Genomic DNA, 20,454 nt, shown 5'->3' with positions numbered 1-20,454 from the left:
TCGATCCTGGGTCTCCAGAATCAGGCCCTGGGCTGAAGGCAGTGCTAAACCGCCAAGCCACCCAGGCTGCCCTGAATCTTTTTTTTTTTTTTTTAAAGATCTTATTTATGTATTTGAAAGAGAGAGAGAGCACAAGCAGAGTGGAGGCACAGAGGAAGAAGCAGGTTCCCCAATAAGCAGCGAGCCCAATGCAGGGCTCGATCCCAGGACTCTGAAGTCATGACCTAAACCAAAGGCAGACACTTAACCGACTGAGCCACCCAAGCGCCCCTGCACTGAATCTTGAAAGGACCATGAGGCTCTTATGTGGCTGGAGAGCATCTGCAGCAGAAGGGACAGCATGTGCAAAGGCCCAGAGGTGGGAAACAGCCTGGCAGGAACTGTACTGGTTTGAATGGTGGTCCCCCGAGAGATATATCCACATCTCACCCCTGGAACCTATGAATGTGACCTTATTTGGAAAAACAGTCCTTGCAGATATAATTAAGTTAAGGACCTTGAGCTAAGGTTGTCCTGGGTTATCCAAGTTGGCCCCACATCTAATGACAAGTGACATCAAGAGGAGAGACGCTTCTAGAGAAGAAAGCCAAGTGAAGACAGAAGCAGGGATGGAGTTATGCAGATACACCAAGGAACCCCGGAGCCCCCCAGAAGCTAGCTTTGCCCACACATCCAAGGCGGAGGTGGGGCTGTGCCCGAGGGAGCAGTCCCGGAGGCCAGGGCAGAGCCGCAGCAACAAAGGCAGCAGCAGGGGGGGGTCAATGAACCCAGCTGGGGGTGGGGGTGTCCTCGGTTGGCTCTCTATGTACCTGTCACCTGCCCCCCCACCCCAGCGCCAGTCTGTCTCTCCTTTTCCAGATCCCATTCCGCCCCGGCCAAAGCACAGCCCTCCTCCTCCTGGCTCCCGTGTGCATCTCGGACCGGCCTTCCCTGTTGGAGGCGAGGAGGAAGGGCCCCAGGCTGGCCCCCTTCCAGCTGAAGGCAGCCCCCCACTCGCCTGTGTCCCAGCCTCGACTCGCCTCATTGCTCTGGGGAGCGAGTCCCGCGGAGGCGCCCTCAGCCGCGTGAGCCGCCACCTGTCACCACCAGGTGGCGCCCCATGCCTCAGCCAGATCCACCCCAGCTCTCTATCGCCCCCCAAAATTTCCTTTCGCTTTCGATCTCCGGCTGTCACCCGGCCTGGCCCCTTCCACGCCCAGCTGGGGCAAGCCTGGTGCGTGCGGAGAAACGGACTCCGGGTCCCCGAGGGGCGGGGCTGGGGTCCCCCTCCTGGCCGAGGGAGGAGGGATGGGGGTCAGGTCGCTGGGTCCCTGGCCTGGGGAGGGTTCCGGGGACCGGACGTCGGGGTTCTTAGAAGGGGAGATGCGTTTTCACCGTAACTGGGGCTCACGCAGGAAGCCCGAGGGAGTAGGAGGCGGAAACTTAGCCACATCAAGGAGTCAGGGGAGGGGTGGGGAGGTGAAGGGGCGGGTGAGGAAGGGGCTGGGGTGTGGGGGTCTGAGACTCCCTCTTCTGTCCCTTCCAAGATCTGACCATAGGCATGAGGGGCCTCCGGCCGAGATGATAGTGCTGGCGCCAGCCTGGAGCCCAACTGTGCGTATACCCGGGGGACAAGGCGGGGGACAGGCAGAGCGCTACCGAGCTGGGCAGAGCTGAGAGAGCAGACGGACAGAGGTGGGGGACGTGCGCAGGGGGGAGGGAGAGATGGGCAGGGGTGGGGACATGGGCAGAGGACCGGGACATGGACAGGAGTGGAGGACATGCGCAGGGGGCAGGGGTGAGGGACATGGGCAGGGGCGGGGGGGGCATGGACAGAAGTGAGGGAGAGATGGACAGGAGTGGAGGACGTGCACAGGGATGAAGGACACGGGCAGGAGCGGGGGACACTGGCAGGGGTGGGGACATGCACAGGAGTGGGGGACATGGGCAGGGATGGGGACATGCACAGGAGTGAGGGACATGGGCAGGGGGGACATGGGCAGGGGTGGGGTCATGGGCAGGAGTGGGGGAAAGGAACGGAGGCGGGTGGGTACACGTGGGGAAGGCAGGCCCCGGCGGCGGGCGGGGGCCAAAGCGGACACAGGGACCGAGAGGGCCAGGTGGGCGGCGGAGGGAGCCGGGCGCGCCGAGGTGAGCAGAACCGGGAGCCGACCCGGGAGCCCGGGCGCCGCCGGCCGGTGCTGAGAGCAGGCGGGGACGGGCGGCACGAAGGCAGAGAGGGAACCGGGGAGGAACCGGGGAGGAAGCGGCGGGGGCCGAGCCGGGACCGGAGGGAAGAGACCTGGAGAGGGCGGAGGGGGCAGGTGAGGACCGCGTGCGGAGCCAACAGGGGGCGCCCCCACCCCGCAGGCCTCCCTGTTGCTGCTGCTGCTGCTCAGCCCCGGCCTCCGCGGGACCCCCGACTGCTCCTTCAGCCACAGCCCCATCTCCTCCACCTTCGCGGTCACCATCCGCAAGCTGGTGAGGCCCGGTCCCAGCCTCCCCGACAGCCTCCCCGAGGCCCGGGTCCTGGCGCGGGGACCGAGCTCCCCTGGCTCCGTGTCCGTCTGTGCGGCTCCCTGGGCCCCCTTCTGGGTGCCTGTCCCCACCACCACCACCACCCCGGTCCGCTCCCTGTCCCTCACTCCCTGGGTCCCTGTCCCCTTCCCCCTGGGTCCCTGTCCCTCACTCCCTGGGTCTCCATAGTTGTGTTTTCTCCTGTCTTCGGCCAGGCCTCACCCTGTTTTCTCCCGCAGTCTGATTACCTGCTTCAGGACTATCCAGTCACTGTCGCCTCCAACCTGCAGGACGTGAGTCACAGATGGGAGAGGCTGGGGCAGAGGTGGAAAGGAGAGACTCTAGCACACCACCCCTCAGGGGGCCCGGCCTCCCCCGGGGCTGTGGGACTCCTAGCCCCAGCCCCTCACCCTCCCAGCCCCACCAGTCCAAGCTCACAGTCCTCTCTGCTGGCACCTCCCTTGACCCCTTCTCCCCACCCCTACTGAGCTGGGCGGTCTCTCTCCCAGGACGAGCTCTGCGGGGCGTTCTGGCGCCTGGTCCTGGCCCAGCGCTGGATGGTGCGGCTCCAGGCTGTGGCTGGATCCCAAATGCAAATCCTGCTGGAGGCTGTCAACACGGAGATACACTTTGTCACCTTCTGTGCCTTCCAGGTCAGCCCTGGACTTGGGGGACAGGCTAGGGGAGCGGGTTGCCTTCCTTAGGGCCTGAAGCTCTGCTGGACATTACTGGAGATTTCTTTTGGCTAGCAACCCGAGGGAGGTGCTCTAACCCGGTCCCGCAGGTGGTGGGGGTGGGGTGGGGGGTGGCGTTGGGATCCTGGGCCCAGTGCACCAATTCTGAGTGTATTTCCTAGCTGGACACCACAAAGAGGTCCTCCCTTCTGAGACCCAGCCCCCCGCCCAGGGGACCCTGTAGGCGTGGCCAGGCAGGGAAGGCCCTGGCCTGAGCAGACAGCGGGGGTGATGCCCTGGTGACATCTCCCTCCCCTGCCCCCAGCCCCTCCCCAGCTGTCTTCGCTTCGTCCAGACCAACATCTCCCACCTCCTGCAGGACACCTCCCAGCAGCTGGCCGCCCTGAAGCCCTGGATCACCCGCAGGAATTTCTCCGGGTGCCTGGAGCTGCAGTGTCAGCCCGGTAAAAGCCCCACTCCCTGGGCCCCCAACCCCCACCCCGCTCACCCCTACCTTCCCTAGCTCACAGCCCCTCACGCCCTCTGCTCAGGCCATCCCAGACCCGCCCTGCTCCCTCTGGCTGTGTGGCTTTGGGCAGGTTCCTCTTAAGTTTAGGCCTCAGTTTACCCATCTTGGGCAAGGGTAATTGCTGCCTGCTTCTCCGAGACAGCCCTGTCAGATAGAAACATAATGATAGCCACGTGCTTGAGTGGAAATATTCTAGTAGTCAAGTTGTTTTTTTTTTTTTTTTTTTAGGTAAATTCACTTTTTTTTCCCCTGGAATTTTTTTTTTTAATTTTTTTTTTTAATTTTTTTTATTTATGATAGTCATCATAGAGAGAGAGAGAGAGGCAGAGACACAGGCAGAGGGAGAAGCAGGCTCCATGCACCGGGAGCCCGATGTGGGATTCGATCCCGGGTCTCCAGGATCACGCCCTGGGCCAAAGGCAGGCGCCAAACCGCTGCGCCACCCAGGGATCCCTCCCCTGGAATTTTAACGTTCATTATTTTTGGTAGCAAATGATTGGTTGTTTTAGTTGTATTTATTTTTAAAGATTTTATTTATGTGGGGCAGCCGGGATGGCTCAGCGGTTTAGCGCCACCTTCAGCCCAGGGCATGATCCTGGAGTCCTGGGATCGAGTCCCACATCTGGCTCCCTGCATGGAGCCTGCTTCTCTCTCTGCCTGTGTCTCTGCCTCTCTCTCTCTCTGGGTCTCTCACGAATAAATAAATAAAATCTTTAAAAATAAACAAAACAAAACAAAGGAGGGTACAAAGAAACGTATGAGGAGGTCCCGGACACCCTTTCCCCAGCCCTCCCCAGCCCCAGGGTTACATTTTGCTTAGTGTTGCTTACAGCACGATAGCAAAACCAGAAATATGACATGGGTCGCAGTCCATGCATATAATCCACAGGGTTTATTCACATTTTACAAGTTATGTGGGCACACTCGCGTGCACTTGTGTGTATGTTAGTTTGTTAGGGCTCCCCTAACAAAGTACCACAAACTGAATGATCTGAACAGAAGTGTTTGTTTCACAGTTCTGGAGGCCAGGAGTCTGAAATCAATGTGTGGGTAGCATTGGCTCCTTCTGAGGCCTCTGAGGGAAGGTTCTGTTCCAGGCTTCTCTCCTTGACTTGTTGATGGCCATTCTCACGTTCACAGGGTGTTCTCCCTCTGAGCACACCTTCACATCTGGATTTCCCCTTTTTATAAGGTCACCAGTCCTATGGGACAAAGGAAGTGCCCTGATGACCTCATTTTAACTTGATTATCTGTATATATACCCTATCTCCCAATAAGGTCTCATTCCAAGGTACTGGGGGTTAGGATTTCAACATAGGAATTTTGAGGAACACAGTTCCCTTTTCTTTTTTTTTTTTTTAAGATTTTATTTATTCATGAGAGAGGCAGAGGGAGAAGCAGGTTCCATGCAAGGAGCCCCATGTGGGACTTGATCCCAGATCTCCAGGATCATTCCCTGGGCTGAAGGCAGTGCTAAACTGCTGAGCCACCGGGGCTGCCCCACAGTTCCCTTCCTAAAAGTGTATGTGTGTTTTTGCAGTGTTATCACATGTGTGGCTTCTTGCAATCAACCACCACAATCAAAATACTTTACTGGATCCCTTTGTAATAATTCCCATCCCTAGCCCCTGGCAACCACGAATCTGTTCTTTATGATGATGTTATTGGACTTAATCATTTTATAATCACTCTTCATAATTAATCATTGAAATCATACATTTTTATTTAGCCAAACATCTCTTAAATAGCACTGTTTGAACACATAGCTAATATTGTATCTTTGATTTGATTCTATTTTTCTTTAATTTATTTTTATTTTTTATTTTAAAGATTTTATTTATTTATTCATGATAGTCACACAGAGAGAGAGAGAAGCAGAGACACAGGCAGAGGGAGAAGCAGGTTCCATGCAGGGAGCCCAACGTGGGATTCGATCCCAGGTCTCCAGGATCGCGCCCTGGGCCAAAGGCAGGTGCCAAACTGCTGCGCCACCCAGGGATCCCAATTTTTTTTATTTTTTAATTCATGATAGAGAGAGAAAAAAAGAGAGGCAGAGACACAGGCAGAGGGAGAAGCAGTCTCCATGCCGGGAGCCCGATGCGGGACTCGATCCTGGGTCTCCAGAATCAGGCCCTGGGCCAAAGGCAGGCGCCAAACCGCTGAGCCACCCAGGGATCCCCAGATTCTATTTTTTTTAATGTAATCCTATCCCCAATGTAGGGCTTGAATTCACAACCCTGAGATGAAGAGTCGCATGTGCCACTGACTGAGCCAGGTGCCCCTGAAAGGGATACTTAAAACCTCCCACTCTGATTTTCTCACTTTCTCCCCACACTTCCGATCATTTTGCCATCTATTTTAAGCTTCACTTGTCATTTGTACTTATATTTATGATGATGATTCATTTGACCACATTTTATTAGCCATCTCCTTGGTGCCTGGCTTTGGTGACAGGGCTCAGAACAAGACCAAGTGCTTGCACATGTGGAGCTGATTGAGGAACAAACGTATTAGCAAATAATTAACAGGAAAAAATATCTGAGTGTAATGAGTCCTATGCAGGCAAATTACAACCAGGTGATGGGAGTCATGGTGTGAGGTGAATGGCTTGAGTCACTGAAGGTTGGGAATATGAGAACACCCAGTGCAAAGGCCCTGAGGCAGAAACATGTCCCTACGTGTTTAAGGAACAGTGAAAAGGCTCATGTGGCTGGAATCCAGCAAGTGAGGGGAAGAGACAGCTGGGTGAGGGTATAGAGGGAACAGAGATTGGGAGGGATCTTTGTTTTATCTGTCCACTTGTCAATTTTTCATTTGGTCAAATATTTAGTTTATGAAATTAAGCTATTATAAAATTATGTAACAAGCACCAAGTGGTGGGTTCTGGCAATAAATAAGACAGATAAAGTTCCTGTTGCCCACGTGAAGCCCACAGCCCACTGGAGGAAAAAGAGGAATAAACAAATTGATACAGAAGCACTAGAAATAACTTTGTTCAACTGTAAAAAAAAAAAAGGCAAGGGCACCCAAGTGGCTCAGTTGTTTGGGCATCTGCCTTCAGCTCAGGTCATGATTCCAGGGTTCTTGGATCAAGTTCCACATCAGGTTCCCTGCTCAGTGGGGTGCCTCTTTCTCCCTCTCCCCCTCCCCCTGCTCATGCTTGCTTTCTCTCTGAAATAAATCTTAAAAAAGGGCAGCTCCAGTGGCCCAGCAGTTTAGTGCAACTTTCAGCCCAGGGCATGATTCTGGAGACCCGGGATCAAGTCCCACGTCGGGCTCCCAGCATGGAGCCTGCTTCTCCCTCTGCTTGTGTCTCTGCCTCTCTCTCTCTCTCTCTCTCTGTTTCTCATGAATAAGTAAAATCTTTACAAAAAAAATTTAAAAGAAAAGGCAAACTTACCAGATGCCACACTGTTCTAAGGACTGTCTCTGTGGTCACGTATTTAATTTTTGTGACCACCTTATGCGGTAGGAATAATGGTTATCCCCATTTCACGGATGAGGAGACTGAGGCACAGAGAGGCCAGCAGCCCACCTGAGGTCACACAGGTTCCACCAGGCCTGCTTGGGTTTCCTCCTCTCCCCTGGCCTCACCAATCTCCTCAGTAACCCGGCCACCCTCTCTCCTCCCCTCAGACTCCTCTACATTGGTGCCCCCAAGGAGCCCCGGGGCCCTGGAGGCCACTGCCTTGCCAGCCCCTCAGGCACCTCGGCTGCTCCTCCTGCTGCTGCTGCCCGTGGCTCTCCTGCTGATGTCCACTGCCTGGTGCCTGCATTGGCGAAGGAGGCGGCGGCGGAGGTCACCCTACCCTGGGGAGCAGGTGAGTCAGCAGGTAGACAGAGGGGATGGGCAGTCTGAGGGGGTGGGTTTGACCCTGTGGTGGCCACAGGTGACCTCCGCCCCCCAGTCTCCAGGACAGGCTGCCCCTGTGGCTCGTGCAGCACTGACTCATCCTGGTGAATCCTTTGGTGGGAGGACCTAAGTCTGCCCTGGATGAGGAAGACCCCTCTGGGGCCATGACAGGGGACAGACTGGAGGCTGGGTGGTGATCCAGGGAGAGAGGACAAGGCCTGAGTCAGAGCCAGGATGAGCACCATAGGGAGGCCGAGGAGGCGACAAAGTCAGGGGTCAGGGATCAAGGACAGGGCTGGAAGGGCACCTGGCTGGCTCAGTCAATAGAGCAAATTACTCTTGATCTCTTGGCTGTGAGTTTGAGCTCCACATTAGGTGTTGAGATTACTTAAAAACGAAATCTTAAAGGACAGGGCTGGAGACTGACAGGCTTGGGCCAGTGACACAGATGACCCTGGGTCTGGCCCAGTGGGAAATCTGGGGGAGGATGGAGATTAAGAAAAGGTGAGCTCAGTGGGGACCTGGGGGCATGAGGGGGGCCAAGGGGAGGCATTTGGCTATAGGAGTCTGCAAGCCAGGAGACAGTAGTCTCCTGAAGCAGGGGGAGAGGACCACCTTTGCAAAGCCCTCCAGGTGTGAAAAAGCTCTGGGTGTTCCAGTAACTTCATTGAGCCTGGGGAGGGTGTGAATGTGGGTGCGAAAGATCTAGGCCTCAAACACCAAGCAGGGGAGCTGGGACTTCCTGCCCAGGGCAGCAGGGAGCCAGGGGAGGTGAGTGATGGAAGAAAGAACTGGGGGGGAGGTCAGGGGAACAGGTGTGGAGGCAGGAGGCAGGTGGCCAGGAGGGAGGAAGTTGGGGAGGCCCTATTGGGTTCTTGATGGGCCCAGTGTTCTTACAAGAAATATTTTGCAGTAATTGCTCACACATATAAGGCCTCAGTGATACAGGCCTTATGCTAGGGCTTTCTACAAATTAACTTAATTGAGAAGCTGGTACCATTATTATCAAATTTCATAGAGGCTGAAACCAAAGCACAAAGAGGTAAATAATTTGCCAAAAGTCATACAGCACATGAGTGACAGAACCAAGATTTGATTCTGGGCCTTCGGGACATCCAAGCTTTTCATTCTTCTGCCTCAGTTTCCTTATCTTTATAAAAGACTCTAATAATAGTCTTCCTACCATAGAGTTGTCTGGAGGTTAAGTGATGCAGGCAAAGGCCTTAAAGTGAGGCTGTCCAACAGAAATAGAACACAAGCCACACACGTCATTTAAAACTTTCTAATATTGGGGCACCTGGTTCTCTCAGTTAGTAAAGCATGCGACTCTTGATCTCAGGGCTGTGAGTTCACGCCCCACATTGGGCACAGAGATTACTTAAAAAAATAAAAAACTTTCTAGGGGCACCCAGATAGCTCAGTTGGGTGAGCGTCCAACTCTTGCTCTCAGCTCGGGTCTTGATCTCAGGGTCATGGGTTTGATCTGCGCTGGGCTCTACAGTGGATGTGAAGCCTACTTAAACAAACAAAAAATTTCTCCACATATTTAAAGTTCTTGAAATTTACATTTGCAAAAAAGTAGATTCACCTGCTCAAATTGTTCCAAACAAGTTTCCAAAAAGGGGCAGCCCGGATGGCATAGCGGTTTAGCGCCACCTGCAGCCCAGGGCGTGATCCTGGGGTCCCGGGATCAAGTCCCGCATCAGGCTCCCTACATGGAGCCTGCTTCTCCCTCTGCCTGTATCTCTCATGAGTAAATAAAATAAAAATCTTAAAAAAAAACAAGTTTCCAAAAAGAAACAAGTTGTTTTTGCTATTTTTTTAAAGATTTTATTATTTGAGGGATCCCTGGGTGGCACAGCGGTTTGGTGTCTGCCTTTGGCCCAGGGCTCGATCCTGGAGACCCGGGATCGAATCCCATATCGGGCTCCCGGTGCATGGAGCCTGCTTCTCCCTCTGCCTGCGTCTCTGCCTCTCTCTCTCTCTCCCTGTGACTATCATAAATAAATAAAAATAAAAAAAAAAGATTTTATTATTTGAGAGAAGACAGAGCACCCTCAAATGGGGGGAGGAGCAGAGGGAAGGGGAGAAGCAGACTCCCCACTGAGCAGGGAGCCCATGGGATCATGACCTGACCTGAAGGCAGACACTTAACCAACTGAACCACCCATGCACCTCTCCTTTTTTTCTCTTTTCTTTTTGATAAAGAGCAGGGAGGGGGGAACAGAGGGAGATGGTGAGAGAGAATCTTAACCAGTCTCCACTTCTACCATCAAATTGACTGGGGACTTGATTCCCTCACCCTGAGATCAGGACCTGAGCCAAAATTAAGAGTCAGATGGGGTAACTGACAGCGCCCCCCCCCCCCCAGCCCCAGGATCAGTTTCTAAGTTTACTTTATTTTTAAAGATTTTATTTATTTATTCATGATAGTCACACAGAGACTTTTTTTTTTTTTTTAAGATTTATTTATTTATTCATTCAGAGAGCCCGATGCGGGACTCGATCCCGGGTCTCCAGGATCACATCCCAGGCTGCAGGCAGCACTAAACCACTGTGCCACCGGGGCTGCCCGGGATCCCAGTTTCTAAGTTTAAATAATTTTTCACTTTAGCACTTGTTTTTGTACAATAATTTTTCAAAACAATTTTTAAAGATTTTATTTATTTATTCATGAGAGACACACAAGAGAGAGGCAGAGATGCAGGCAAAGGGAGAAGCAGGCTCCCTACAGGACCCCAGGATCACACCCTGAGCTGAAGGCAGACCCTCAACTGCTGAGCCACCCAGGCTTCCCTTGTACAATAATTTTTGTTACAATTTTTTTTGAAAAGGTAATCCACTGAGAAGTTTTCGTCCTGTTCTTGCTTCTGTCCACTCGGTTTTCCTGCTCTCCTAATAAACACACTACCAGTTAAGTTTAAAGTAGGTAAGATGTAAAACTCAGCTCCTCAGTTGCACTGGGCACATTTGGAGTACTCGGCATTCACCGTGGCTGCTCTGCGGCTGTGTGGGAGCGCAGGGATCTCACGGTCTCCATCTTTGCAGAGTTAGTTCTCTTGGACAGTGATGCCCTAACACACAGTGGGCACTCACTGGAAAGGGAATTGTTCTCAATACTGAGTCTGTGCCGAGCACTGAGCTTGGTGCTCTCCTTCCTCTCTTCTGTCCACGGATCCCCAGACAGTCCACTGAGACAGACACATCTCTCATCCCGTTTTACAGAGGACACTGAGGCCCAGCGAGCGGAGCCATCTGCCCGAGGACACAGAGCTGGGACCTGGAGGGAGTCAGCTAGAGACTGGTCCCTTCCTCGACCACGCAGCCCCGCTCGCTCCCTCCCCAGGATCAAGGCAACGCCCGCCCCCAACGCCCCCAAAGCCAGCCCCAGCCCCACCTCTCCCCCTCTGTACAAAGTCCTTGCCCCCAAGAAATTGTATATAAATCATCCTTTTCTACCAGCTGTCGCCAGGCCTGTAGATGGGACAGGATGTGGACGGGGCAGTTTGGGTGCGGATCCTGGTTTTTCGGTTAATGCAATGCTTCATTCAGTCCCTGCTCTCTGAGGCCGCCTGGGGTGCAGAACCAGTGCGCGGCAGCGCCGAGACCCAGTCGGGGGGAGTCAGGACCCGCCGGCCCGGGGCTCCGGATCTGAGGGGAACAAGACCCTGGGCGCCTCGGTGCAGCGGCTGCAGTACAGGCCCTCGGAGCCCGCGGCGAGTACGCGTCCCGGCAGCCTGAGATCCCGGGGGGCGCCCTGGAGGAGAGGACTCCTCCGCAGGAAAGCACTGGGACTGTGACAGTCTGAGGCTTCAGAAGGTGGGGCTGGAGGGGAGGACATCCGAGGCCAGGGACGCAGCCGAAGCGAAAACCTCGAAGCCGCCTGGTAGTCATTCCCTCGTACGCTCTTAGAGCTCAGAGGGCAAACTATTTCCATCTGTTTTACAGACGGGGACACTGAGGCCCAGACAGGGTCAGGCGGGGGCCGGGGGGTGGGGGGGTGGGGTTCGGCCAAGTCACTGGGAGGCGGAACAGCCACTGGAATCCAGACCTTTAAGCCTAGACTGCGCGATGAAGAGAGAGCCCACTGGCCCCCTGCGGGCCACCGCGTGCCCTGCAACCTGCTGTCGCTTCAGCGAGTGACGGCGCTTCCCTCCGCTCCCCGCAGACACCCGACCAAGCCCCCAACGCGGAAATTCGCAGCCCCTCAAAAATATGGCTGCCGAGGCTGGACAGTCCCGTCCCAGCGGAGCCGCATCATACCCCACGTGATCTCTCGCCCAGCACAGCAATGGCTGCTTAAGAGCCGACGAGAAGGACTGGACGCGGATTGGACAGTTAGAAGACGACCCGCCTTCTAGCGGCTCCCTTTGCGCACGCGCAAAACACTCTAGCCAATGAAAAGACGGAAAGCTGCCCGTACAGCCCATGCGGCGTCACTTCCTCCGCCCCTGTTTCAAGGGATAAGAAACCCTGCGCCGAGGCTTCCTCCTTTCCCAGGCGGCTGCCGAAGATGGCGGAGGGGCAGGTGCGGGCTCTTCGCGGGCCGGGGAGGCGTGGGGCCGGGTGGGTTCCAGGCCGGAATGGGGTAGGGCCCTCTTTGCCCTCATAAGTGTGTTGTGAAACCTAAACTCGATAATTGAACGAAAGGAGAAGCTTTCGGCCTAAGGAATCTGCAACGGGGAAACAGGAGATAACTAGGATGGCTTCTTTTTGTTCGGGAATGGCTAAAATGCGGCATTACCCCTTTTCTCTTAGGGGCATAATGGGGGCTCCCAAAATAGAAAGCTACTTTAAAAGTAGGGCTCGTTTGTCTTCCTCTCGGCCAAGCCTTGGCCGAGTTGGGCCCGTGTGTCCTTAGCGACGGAAAGCGCCTGGGCTGTGAGAAGCCAAGGATTGGCCAAAATGGAGGGCGCTACCAGCCTGCTCGAGGCGCGCGTCCCCTCACCCTCGTGGGAGTTCTCACCCGCCGCCTGCAGCTCTGGACGCTTTCGTAGGAGGTCTTAGGCGGTGGGTCCAGAGCGTTCCTGCCTACTGGACGTCCAGGAACGAATTGCTCTTTTCGTTGCTCCTGGAGCAGAGAACTGATGAAAGGCTCCGCTGCCCATGGCCACCTGAGGGACACCGCAGAAGCGGCGGACTCCTTGTCTTGATTTTTTTAAATATGAAAGCGAGGATGGTTCCGGAAAGGGTGTCCATGTGAATTTATGTAATGAGTCTGAGCGGTAAGGGGAGGAAAAGGCACGTTTGTGGAGTCCGGAGAGGTGGTAAGGTTCTCTGAACACGTGTTCGCGCAGTCAACTGTGCCTGGCACCATTGGGTTTATATTTAGTGTAATACGGTTAACATACCATAATGTTCCTGAGGCAGATATTGTTATCCCCATCTTCCAGGTGAGGAAGCTGGAGATTTTTAGCCAAAGTCACATTGTCAGGAAGTCTGGCTTTAGATTCTGTATCCTTCTGCCTTCCAACAATCACAAGTATATAACAAGCACTGGGTAAGAGTGGGGACTTGACTCGTGGTGAAGAAGCTAAGGATTTGACTTTGAGAAGTTCGCCCAGGGATGCTGAGCTAAATTCGACATAAGATCTGGCACCAGCTCCTGACTACTCTGCAGAGCCTCTCCCACTGACTGGATCAATGGACAGACTGTTGCCAGCCTTTGTTCAAATCCCAGCTCATCCTCTCACCCTTGAATGTAATTGGGGCTTAAGACTTCCTGCCCTTTAGGCAGCTGAGATGTGAGGAAAGGCCTTTGTTTTAATTCTGTTCACGGAAATCGTGTCAACCTTTGGTTTCTTGGCCACATCTGTTCGGTGGGCCTCGGGTCCTGGTTTTCAGGCCTGCTAGTGGATAGGGCACTCTGGGGGATAAGGTGACAAACCAGCAGCACTAGTTGCTTTGGGTGGGGAGTCAAAGCTGAAGATGCATCTAAGCCTTTTTATCCTATCTCCACCAGGTCCTGGTGCTCGATGGCCGAGGCCATCTCCTGGGCCGCCTGGCGGCCATTGTGGCCAAACAGGTGCTTCTGGGTAAGTCTGCTCTGCCCACGGTTCCTCTGGGCATGGGTCCCATCCAGCGGTCAGTGATGAGCAACAATCACCATCTTTCGTTTGAGTCTCACGACCATGAGATCAACCCCATGCACCGCTCTGAGACCTACTAGCTACTCCCTCTCCTGGGGTCTGGGAGTTCGAGATGGAAAATTTTCAGTCAGGCTGTAAATATAAGCATAAATCAAGTTCTTCTTGGGGCAAGAGGTTCCCCTGCAAGAGGCCTTGGCTTTCTTGTACGTTGTGGTCAGCTCCACACAGAAGGATCCATGTTCCAGGGTCTTCAGGAGGTGGGTGGTAACCAGTTTATATGTAGAGCCGCTTGTAGCCTTTGTTCGCACTTTCCTTTTCCTCTAGGCCGGAAGGTTGTAGTCGTGCGCTGTGAAGGCATCAACATTTCTGGCAATTTCTACAGAAACAAGTGTAAGTTAGGACCTGGGAGGAGGGCTGGAGGGTGGACCTGGGAGATTCGCAGTCTTCATTGGCTCCAGGGGCGAGCCCACTGGTGGTGGGAAGTGCTCATTTGCGTTCCCGAACAGGCCCTTGGGAGCATGGATGTGTGTTGGAAGAAGTTAGCCTTTGGCTGGGGGCTGAGGTTTCACACCCTCTCTCTCCCCAGTGAAGTACCTGGCCTTCCTCCGCAAGCGGATGAACACCAACCCATCCCGTGGCCCCTATCACTTCCGGGCACCCAGCCGTATCTTTTGGCGGACAGTTAGAGGTGAGCGGGGCCTGAGGACTGCAGGTGGCGAGGGGATGGGTGGCCAGTGATGAGGACTTCTCCCACTTGTATTCGAGTTTCCTGACTATGAGATGACTCCACATGCACTACCATCTGAGGCCACCACTGTGACCGTGGGGTTGGGTGGGGTTGGGGGCAGGGTCCTCATGAGCCCCACTGAGCAAGTCTGTTGGTCATCCACCCACAGGCATGCTGCCCCACAAGACCAAGCGAGGCCAGGCTGCCCTGGACCGCCTCAAGGTGTTTGATGGGATCCCACCACCCTATGACAAGGTGAGCTCCACAGCCTCCTGTACAGCATTCATGTGTCTGGCGTCCATGATGTTGCACAGTTGTACCTACATTGTTTGATCCTCATGAGAACAGCATTGGCTGAGACGCTGTCCCAGCAGCCTTCTTCCCTGTCTGTCCCTTATTCCAGGGCTCTTAAGCTCCTCTCCTTCTCTAACAGAAAAAGCGAATGGTGGTTCCAGCTGCCCTCAAGGTGGTACGCCTGAAGCCTACACGAAAGGTGAGTTCCAGGTTAGGCTGGGTACTCTGACTAGGGGGCAAATCTGAGGTCCCTGAAACTGGCAGATGATGGCTCTTTCTCACGATGGTCTGCGGATGCCACAGTGGGCAGTGCCGATAATGCCAATGGCTCAGCTGATGCCAGCAGGAGCAGGGAGCCCCTTGGGGTGGCTGTATCTTTAGCTGAGACCTGCTGAGAAAATTTGGGTCCTCCAGGACAGCTTGCCACCCTGGCTCCACTTGGCTTAGAACTTTCTTCTCCCCTCCCACACAGTTTGCTTACCTGGGGCGCCTGGCTCACGAAGTTGGCTGGAAGTACCAGGCAGTAACAGCCACCCTGGAGGAGAAGAGGAAGGAAAAGGCCAAGATCCATTATCGGAAGAAGAAACAGCTTATGGTGAGGATGGGCTGGAACCAAAGGGTACCGTGTTCTTGGGCAGGGCCTTGAGGATGATCTCTCTGGACAGAGTGGTCTTTGTTCAGCCCCAGAGGCCTCTGCCTGAGGCCCGACTTGGCAGGGAGTGGAATTGGGCACCTAGGATGAGGAAGGTCTTGGGCAACACCCATTGACCATTGTCTGTTCTCTTACCCCACAGAGGCTACGGAAACAGGCCGAAAAGAATGTGGAGAAGAAAATTGACAAATACACAGAGGTCCTCAAGACCCATGGACTCCTGGTCTGAGCCCAATAAAATTGACTTATTCATCATGCTTGGCCTGGCCTGCCCTTCCTCCATCGCCGCCCTAGGATATGGGGGACTCCCAGGGGCTGCTGCCCTCATGCCTCAGGCAACCTGGGGCTTACAGTACTGGGAACACAAGGCTTTAGTCACTACTGTTAAGAAAGGTCTTCTAAAAAGTTAAAAAAAAAAATTCTTAAGAGTTCTGAGGCATAAGTGCCTGTGACTCATTCCTGAGAGTTATTAGTGCCATTTCACTGTAAGCAAGAAAGACCTGGAAAATGGAGGGGAGCCCTTCGTTGAGAATGGGGTGTATTTAAACTTGTCATGCACAGTCAGGCGCTATACTCTGTAGCTGTTAGGGTGTGAGGATGCTGGGGGCCAAGCCTGGTGTACAGAGGTAGTTCCAGATCTGTAGATGGGGAACAGCCAAGGGGTCACAGGCTCTACCCTTGTGCTATCCCTGTAATTCTGTGATCCAAACCTAATAAATTATTTTTAAAGAAACTTGGCGTCTTGCAGTGTGTGTCTGCTGTGGAGGCAGGCCCAGGGGAGTGAGGCCCTCAGCAAGAAAAGGGGCTGGGAGGATAGGACTGGCCATGCTGGAGTCCTTCCCACAACAGTTGCATAATGACCTATTCTTCATGGAAGAGCTTCTGCCTACCAAGGAATTTTGAGTCGTATGTAGTTGAATTTCTCAAAACCATCATGGTTGCCCAGCAGATTGTCTAATTCAGCTGCAAAGTATGAAATTGTCACTTTTTAAAAATTTTATTCCTAACAACAAAAAAAATAATTTTATTCCTGAGAGGCAGGTTTCTCTACAAGGGGCCAATGTGGGACTCTTCCCTGGGATTGGAATTCTCAACCCCCCTCCCCGAGCCACCCAGGCGTCCCTAAATAGTCCTCTTAAAACCAGTCTCATCACTGGCGGTTGGTCTTGGGCCACAGCAGGAGGTTCAGGAGACCGGAAACATTGAAATTAGCATTAGCCACGGAACTAGGAATATGAGATCTAAAGCTTTTATAAAGCTAGATTTGGGAGGGGGTGGAGGGAGATGGAGAGTCTTAAGCAGGCTCCACACCCAGCATAGAAAACAAGGTGGGGCTCCATCTCACAACCTGACCTGGCCTGAGCCAAATCCAAGTCATGCTTACCTACTGGGCCACCCAGGTGCCCCTAAAATTACAATAATTCGATCTGGAAGGCTGAAGAGCTTTGAGCAGATACCAAGCTTCCCTAGTCACCTGTTCTGTGCTGACCTTGGGATTAGTGGGTAATAATACTTGGAAATTTTAAGATTTTACTTATGAGAGACATGGAGAAGCAGGCTCCATGCAGGGAGCCGGATGTGGGACTCCCAACCCAGGACCCTGAGCTGAAGGCACTCAACCACTGAGCAACCCAGGGGTCTCAATACTTGGAAATTTCTAATTTAGGAGTTAAGTATTCAAATGTCTAACGATGCAAAAAAAAAAAAAAAAAAAAACCTAGTTGAATGTGATACATATTTGACTGTAATTCACAGGGCATTCCACTTTTTTTTTTTAAGATTTATATATTTATGATAGGCATAGAGAGGTAGAGACACAGGCAGAGGGAGAAGCAGGCTCCATGCTGGGAGCCCGACGTGGGACTTGATCCTGGGACTCCAGGGTCACGCCCTGGGCCAAAGGCAGGCACTAAACCGCTGAGCCACCCAGGGTATACCCTCCACTTTCATTTAGGGGGCAAATTACAACTCACATGTTCTGTCATTCATTTCCCCAAAGTGTCCAAGATACCATGGTGACATGTTTTCTCTGAGAATCCATTAATAAATGGGTGCTATCTTAACCCCTTCTGGGGCTCCCCCTCTACCACAGGAGCTGCCTCCAGAAGCAGCTAAAATTAAACACTTAAAATCTAACAAAACTGCCTGTTAAAGCAGCATAATATAGTCCCACCCAAAGCACAATCCCTCAAAAAGATAAATTCAGCTTTACAAACACGTAAAAACTTCCCACTTCAAAAACAAACCACAGACTGAGGAAATATTTGCAAGGACTACCTCTTTTGAAGAACTTGTTTCCTGGGTATATTAAAAACAAAAAATATTCTCAAAACTCCACAATATGGATGGATGCCTGGGTGGCTTAGTGGTTGGGCGCATCTGCCTTCAGCTAGGGCGTGATCCTGGAGTACCGGGATCAAGTCCTACATCGGGCTCCCTGCATGGAGCCTGCTTCTCCCTCTGCCTATGTCTGCCTCTTTCTGTCTTTCATGAATAAATAAATAAAATCTTAAAAAAAAAAACAAAAAAAAAAAACTCCACAATAAGGAAAACCAAGTAAAGACTGGGCAAGAATTTGAAGAAATAGTTCACCAAAGAAGATCCACAAATGGCCAATCAGCACATGAGAAGGTGTTCAACATTGTTCACCATTAGATGATGCAAATAAAATCTCTGGGCACCCCCTTAACCCTTCCTGGAGGGCAAATATGGAGACTCATAGAGCCTCTGATCACTAGCAGGAACATTTTCAAAGCTCCACCTTGCGCCTTACCCAACTGCCCACCACCGAACCACCCTCCCAGTGACCAGGTATGCCTGGCCCATCTCTGCCTCATCATCCAGGGATTTTAGCACCTCTTCCCACCCTGGTCCATGGGCGGGGCACAAGGGAGGGTCTTACTTTGCTAGGCATCAGAGTGCATATGGGAGCATGAGCTTCTCCAGGTCAACCAGGGCTTGCGTACTCTGACACTGCAGGGCAGAAAATCAATGTGGTGGGTTGTAACCAGCCTTAAAATTATAACGAAATTGAGTAGAAATGAAAAGAAAAAAATCAGTGTATTGCAGGAAGGAAAGGAGAAAGTTGAATTAGAAAGCAAGAGGAAGAGGGTGCCTGGATGGTTCAGTCAGAAGAGCATGTGGCTCTTGATCTGGACTGTGGGTTGTGGTCATTAAAAGTTGTGGACCTAGGGACACCTGGGTGGCTCAGTGGTTGAGTGTTTGCCTTCAGCTCAGGTCGTGATCCTGGGGTCCTGGGATCAAGCCCCACTTCTCCCTCTGCCTATGTCTCTGCTGTGTCTCTTATGAGTGAATGAACGAATAAATAAATAAATAAATAAATAAATAAATATTAAAAAAAAAAAGCTGTGGACCTAAATATCTCCAAACTGGCCCCACCCTTCACGGTGAAGCAGTATGTATTTTGTTTTGCTTTTCCCTTATCATCAAAATCTCACCAGCTATTCTGAGCAATTTGCAAAATACTGAGCATTTTAAAAAACAGAGAGGAAATAACACCTAATCTCACCACCTGGAGATGCAAACCACTAGGGGAGTGTCATACATTTCCTTCCAGGGTTTTTTCTAAGTCATCTTTGTACATAGCACACATTCCAAATAACAAATGTGGGGCCTGCTGTTTTTGTTTTCTTTTTCTTTTTTTTTTAAACTAAATACCATAAATCCTTACCAAGTCGTTCAAAAACTCCAGAAATTACTTTTTTCTTCAAAATAAAGCTACTACAAGGTCAGTGGGGTGGGGGGAGACATAGAAGGTTTTAAAACAGAAAAATGAAAACTCCTTCCCTCTTAACACTACTCCCAAAGCGACTGATGCAACTACAATTAAAAATGTTTCATTCCGGGAATCCCTAGGTGGCTCAGTGGTTTCGCACTGCCTTTGCCTCAGGTCATGATCCCAAGGTCCTGGGATAGAGTCCTGCATCGGGCTCCCCACAGGGAGCCTGCTTCTCCCTCCGCCTAGGTCTCTGCCTCTCTGTGTTTCTTATGAATGAATAAATAAAAGATCTTAAGAAAAGAAAAGAGGGATCCCTGGGTGGCGCAGCGGTTTGGCGCCTGCCTTTGGCCCAGGGCGTGATCCTGGAGACCCGGGATCGAATCCCACGTCGGGCTCCCGGTGCATGGAGCCTGCTTCTCGCTCTGCCTCTCTCTCTCTCTGTGACTATCATGAATAAATAAATAAAATCTAAAAAAAATAAAAATAAAAAATAAAAAAAAAGAAAAGAAAGAAGAGCCAGTGGTTGGAAACGCCAGGGCTTAAACTCAGGGATTCCTAAAAGCCAAACATGGACTGTCTCACTGAACTATACCCTGTCACACAATTTGAATTTAAATAACCACGTGTAACTATTGGCAACATTACGGAATAATAAAGTCTGTGATACCTACAAGGATACAGTCCACAATTACATCATGTAAGGAAATTTTTTAAAAAGGCAGTCATCCTGGGATCCCTGGGTGGCGCAGCGGTTTGGCGCCTGCCTTTGGCCCAGGGCGCGGTCCTGGAGACCCGGGATCGAATCCCACGTCGGGCTCCCGGTGCATGGAGCCTGCTTCTCCCTCTGCCTGTGTCTCTGCCTCTCTCTCTCTCTCACTGTGTGCCTATCATAAATAAATAAAAGTTTAAAAAAAATTTTTTTTTAAAGGCAGTCATCCTAAATAAATAAATAAAAAGGGGATCCCTGGGTGGCGCAGCGGTTTGGTGCCTGCCTTTGGCCCACGGCGCGATCCTGGAGACCCGGGATCGAATCCCACGTCGGGCTCCCGGTGCATGGAGCCTGCTTCTCCCTCTGCCTGTGTCTCTGCCTCTCTCTCTCTCTCTCTCTGTGTGACTATCATAAAAAAAAAAAAAAAAAAAGGCAGTCATCCTACAGATTGCCAATAAATTTTTTTTTAAAGTTTTATTTATTTATTTATTTATTTATTTATTTATTCATTCATTCATTCATAAGAGACACAGAGAGATAGAGAGGCAGAGATACAGAGAGGGAGAAGCAGTTTCATGCAGGGAGCCCAATGCGGGACTCAATCCCACGACTCTGGGATCACGCCCTGAGCCCAAGGCAGGTGCTCAACCACTGAGCCACCCAGGTGTACCAATCAATCAATATTTTTTGAA

At 52.1% G+C, this 20,454-nt stretch overlaps 2 protein-coding genes and 4 non-coding genes across 6 annotated transcripts; all 6 read left to right on the top strand.

Moving 5' to 3' along the window:
• Window positions 1-1,526: 1,526 nt before the first annotated feature.
• FLT3LG (fms related receptor tyrosine kinase 3 ligand) lies at window positions 1,527-11,013 on the top strand. The gene is made up of 7 exons (NM_001003350.1): window positions 1,527-1,593; window positions 2,350-2,460; window positions 2,736-2,789; window positions 3,006-3,149; window positions 3,496-3,634; window positions 7,336-7,520; window positions 10,778-11,013. Exons 1-7 carry the CDS (start codon window positions 1,561-1,563, stop codon window positions 10,994-10,996), a joined length of 885 nt encoding a protein of 294 aa, NP_001003350.1. The 5' UTR covers window positions 1,527-1,560; the 3' UTR covers window positions 10,997-11,013.
• A 954-nt stretch (window positions 11,014-11,967) lies between these two features.
• RPL13A (ribosomal protein L13a) lies at window positions 11,968-16,047 on the top strand. Its single transcript, NM_001313766.1, has 8 exons — window positions 11,968-12,080; window positions 13,515-13,587; window positions 13,966-14,031; window positions 14,228-14,329; window positions 14,538-14,623; window positions 14,802-14,861; window positions 15,135-15,257; window positions 15,457-16,047. Exons 1-8 carry the CDS (start codon window positions 12,066-12,068, stop codon window positions 15,541-15,543), a joined length of 612 nt encoding a protein of 203 aa, NP_001300695.1. The 5' UTR covers window positions 11,968-12,065; the 3' UTR covers window positions 15,544-16,047.
• Window positions 13,634-13,717, top strand: LOC119869901. The gene has a single exon (XR_005354887.1). It is a non-coding gene; the product is annotated as a small nucleolar RNA Z195/SNORD33/SNORD32 family (small nucleolar RNA).
• Window positions 14,369-14,453, top strand: LOC119869900. The gene has a single exon (XR_005354886.1). It is a non-coding gene; the product is annotated as a small nucleolar RNA Z195/SNORD33/SNORD32 family (small nucleolar RNA).
• LOC119869903 lies at window positions 14,661-14,733 on the top strand. The gene has a single exon (XR_005354889.1). It is a non-coding gene; the product is annotated as a small nucleolar RNA SNORD34 (small nucleolar RNA).
• LOC119869908 lies at window positions 14,922-15,008 on the top strand. Its single transcript, XR_005354892.1, has one exon. It is a non-coding gene; the product is annotated as a small nucleolar RNA SNORD35 (small nucleolar RNA).
• Window positions 16,048-20,454: the final 4,407 nt, after the last annotated feature.

The sequence above is a fragment of the Canis lupus genome, chromosome 1, assembly GCF_011100685.1.
Source record: "Canis lupus familiaris isolate Mischka breed German Shepherd chromosome 1, alternate assembly UU_Cfam_GSD_1.0, whole genome shotgun sequence".
In the NCBI taxonomy this organism is placed as follows: Eukaryota; Metazoa; Chordata; class Mammalia; order Carnivora; family Canidae; genus Canis; species Canis lupus.
The sequence above is the reverse complement of the archived record's forward strand: the minus strand, read 5'-3'. Positions and strand labels throughout refer to the sequence as shown.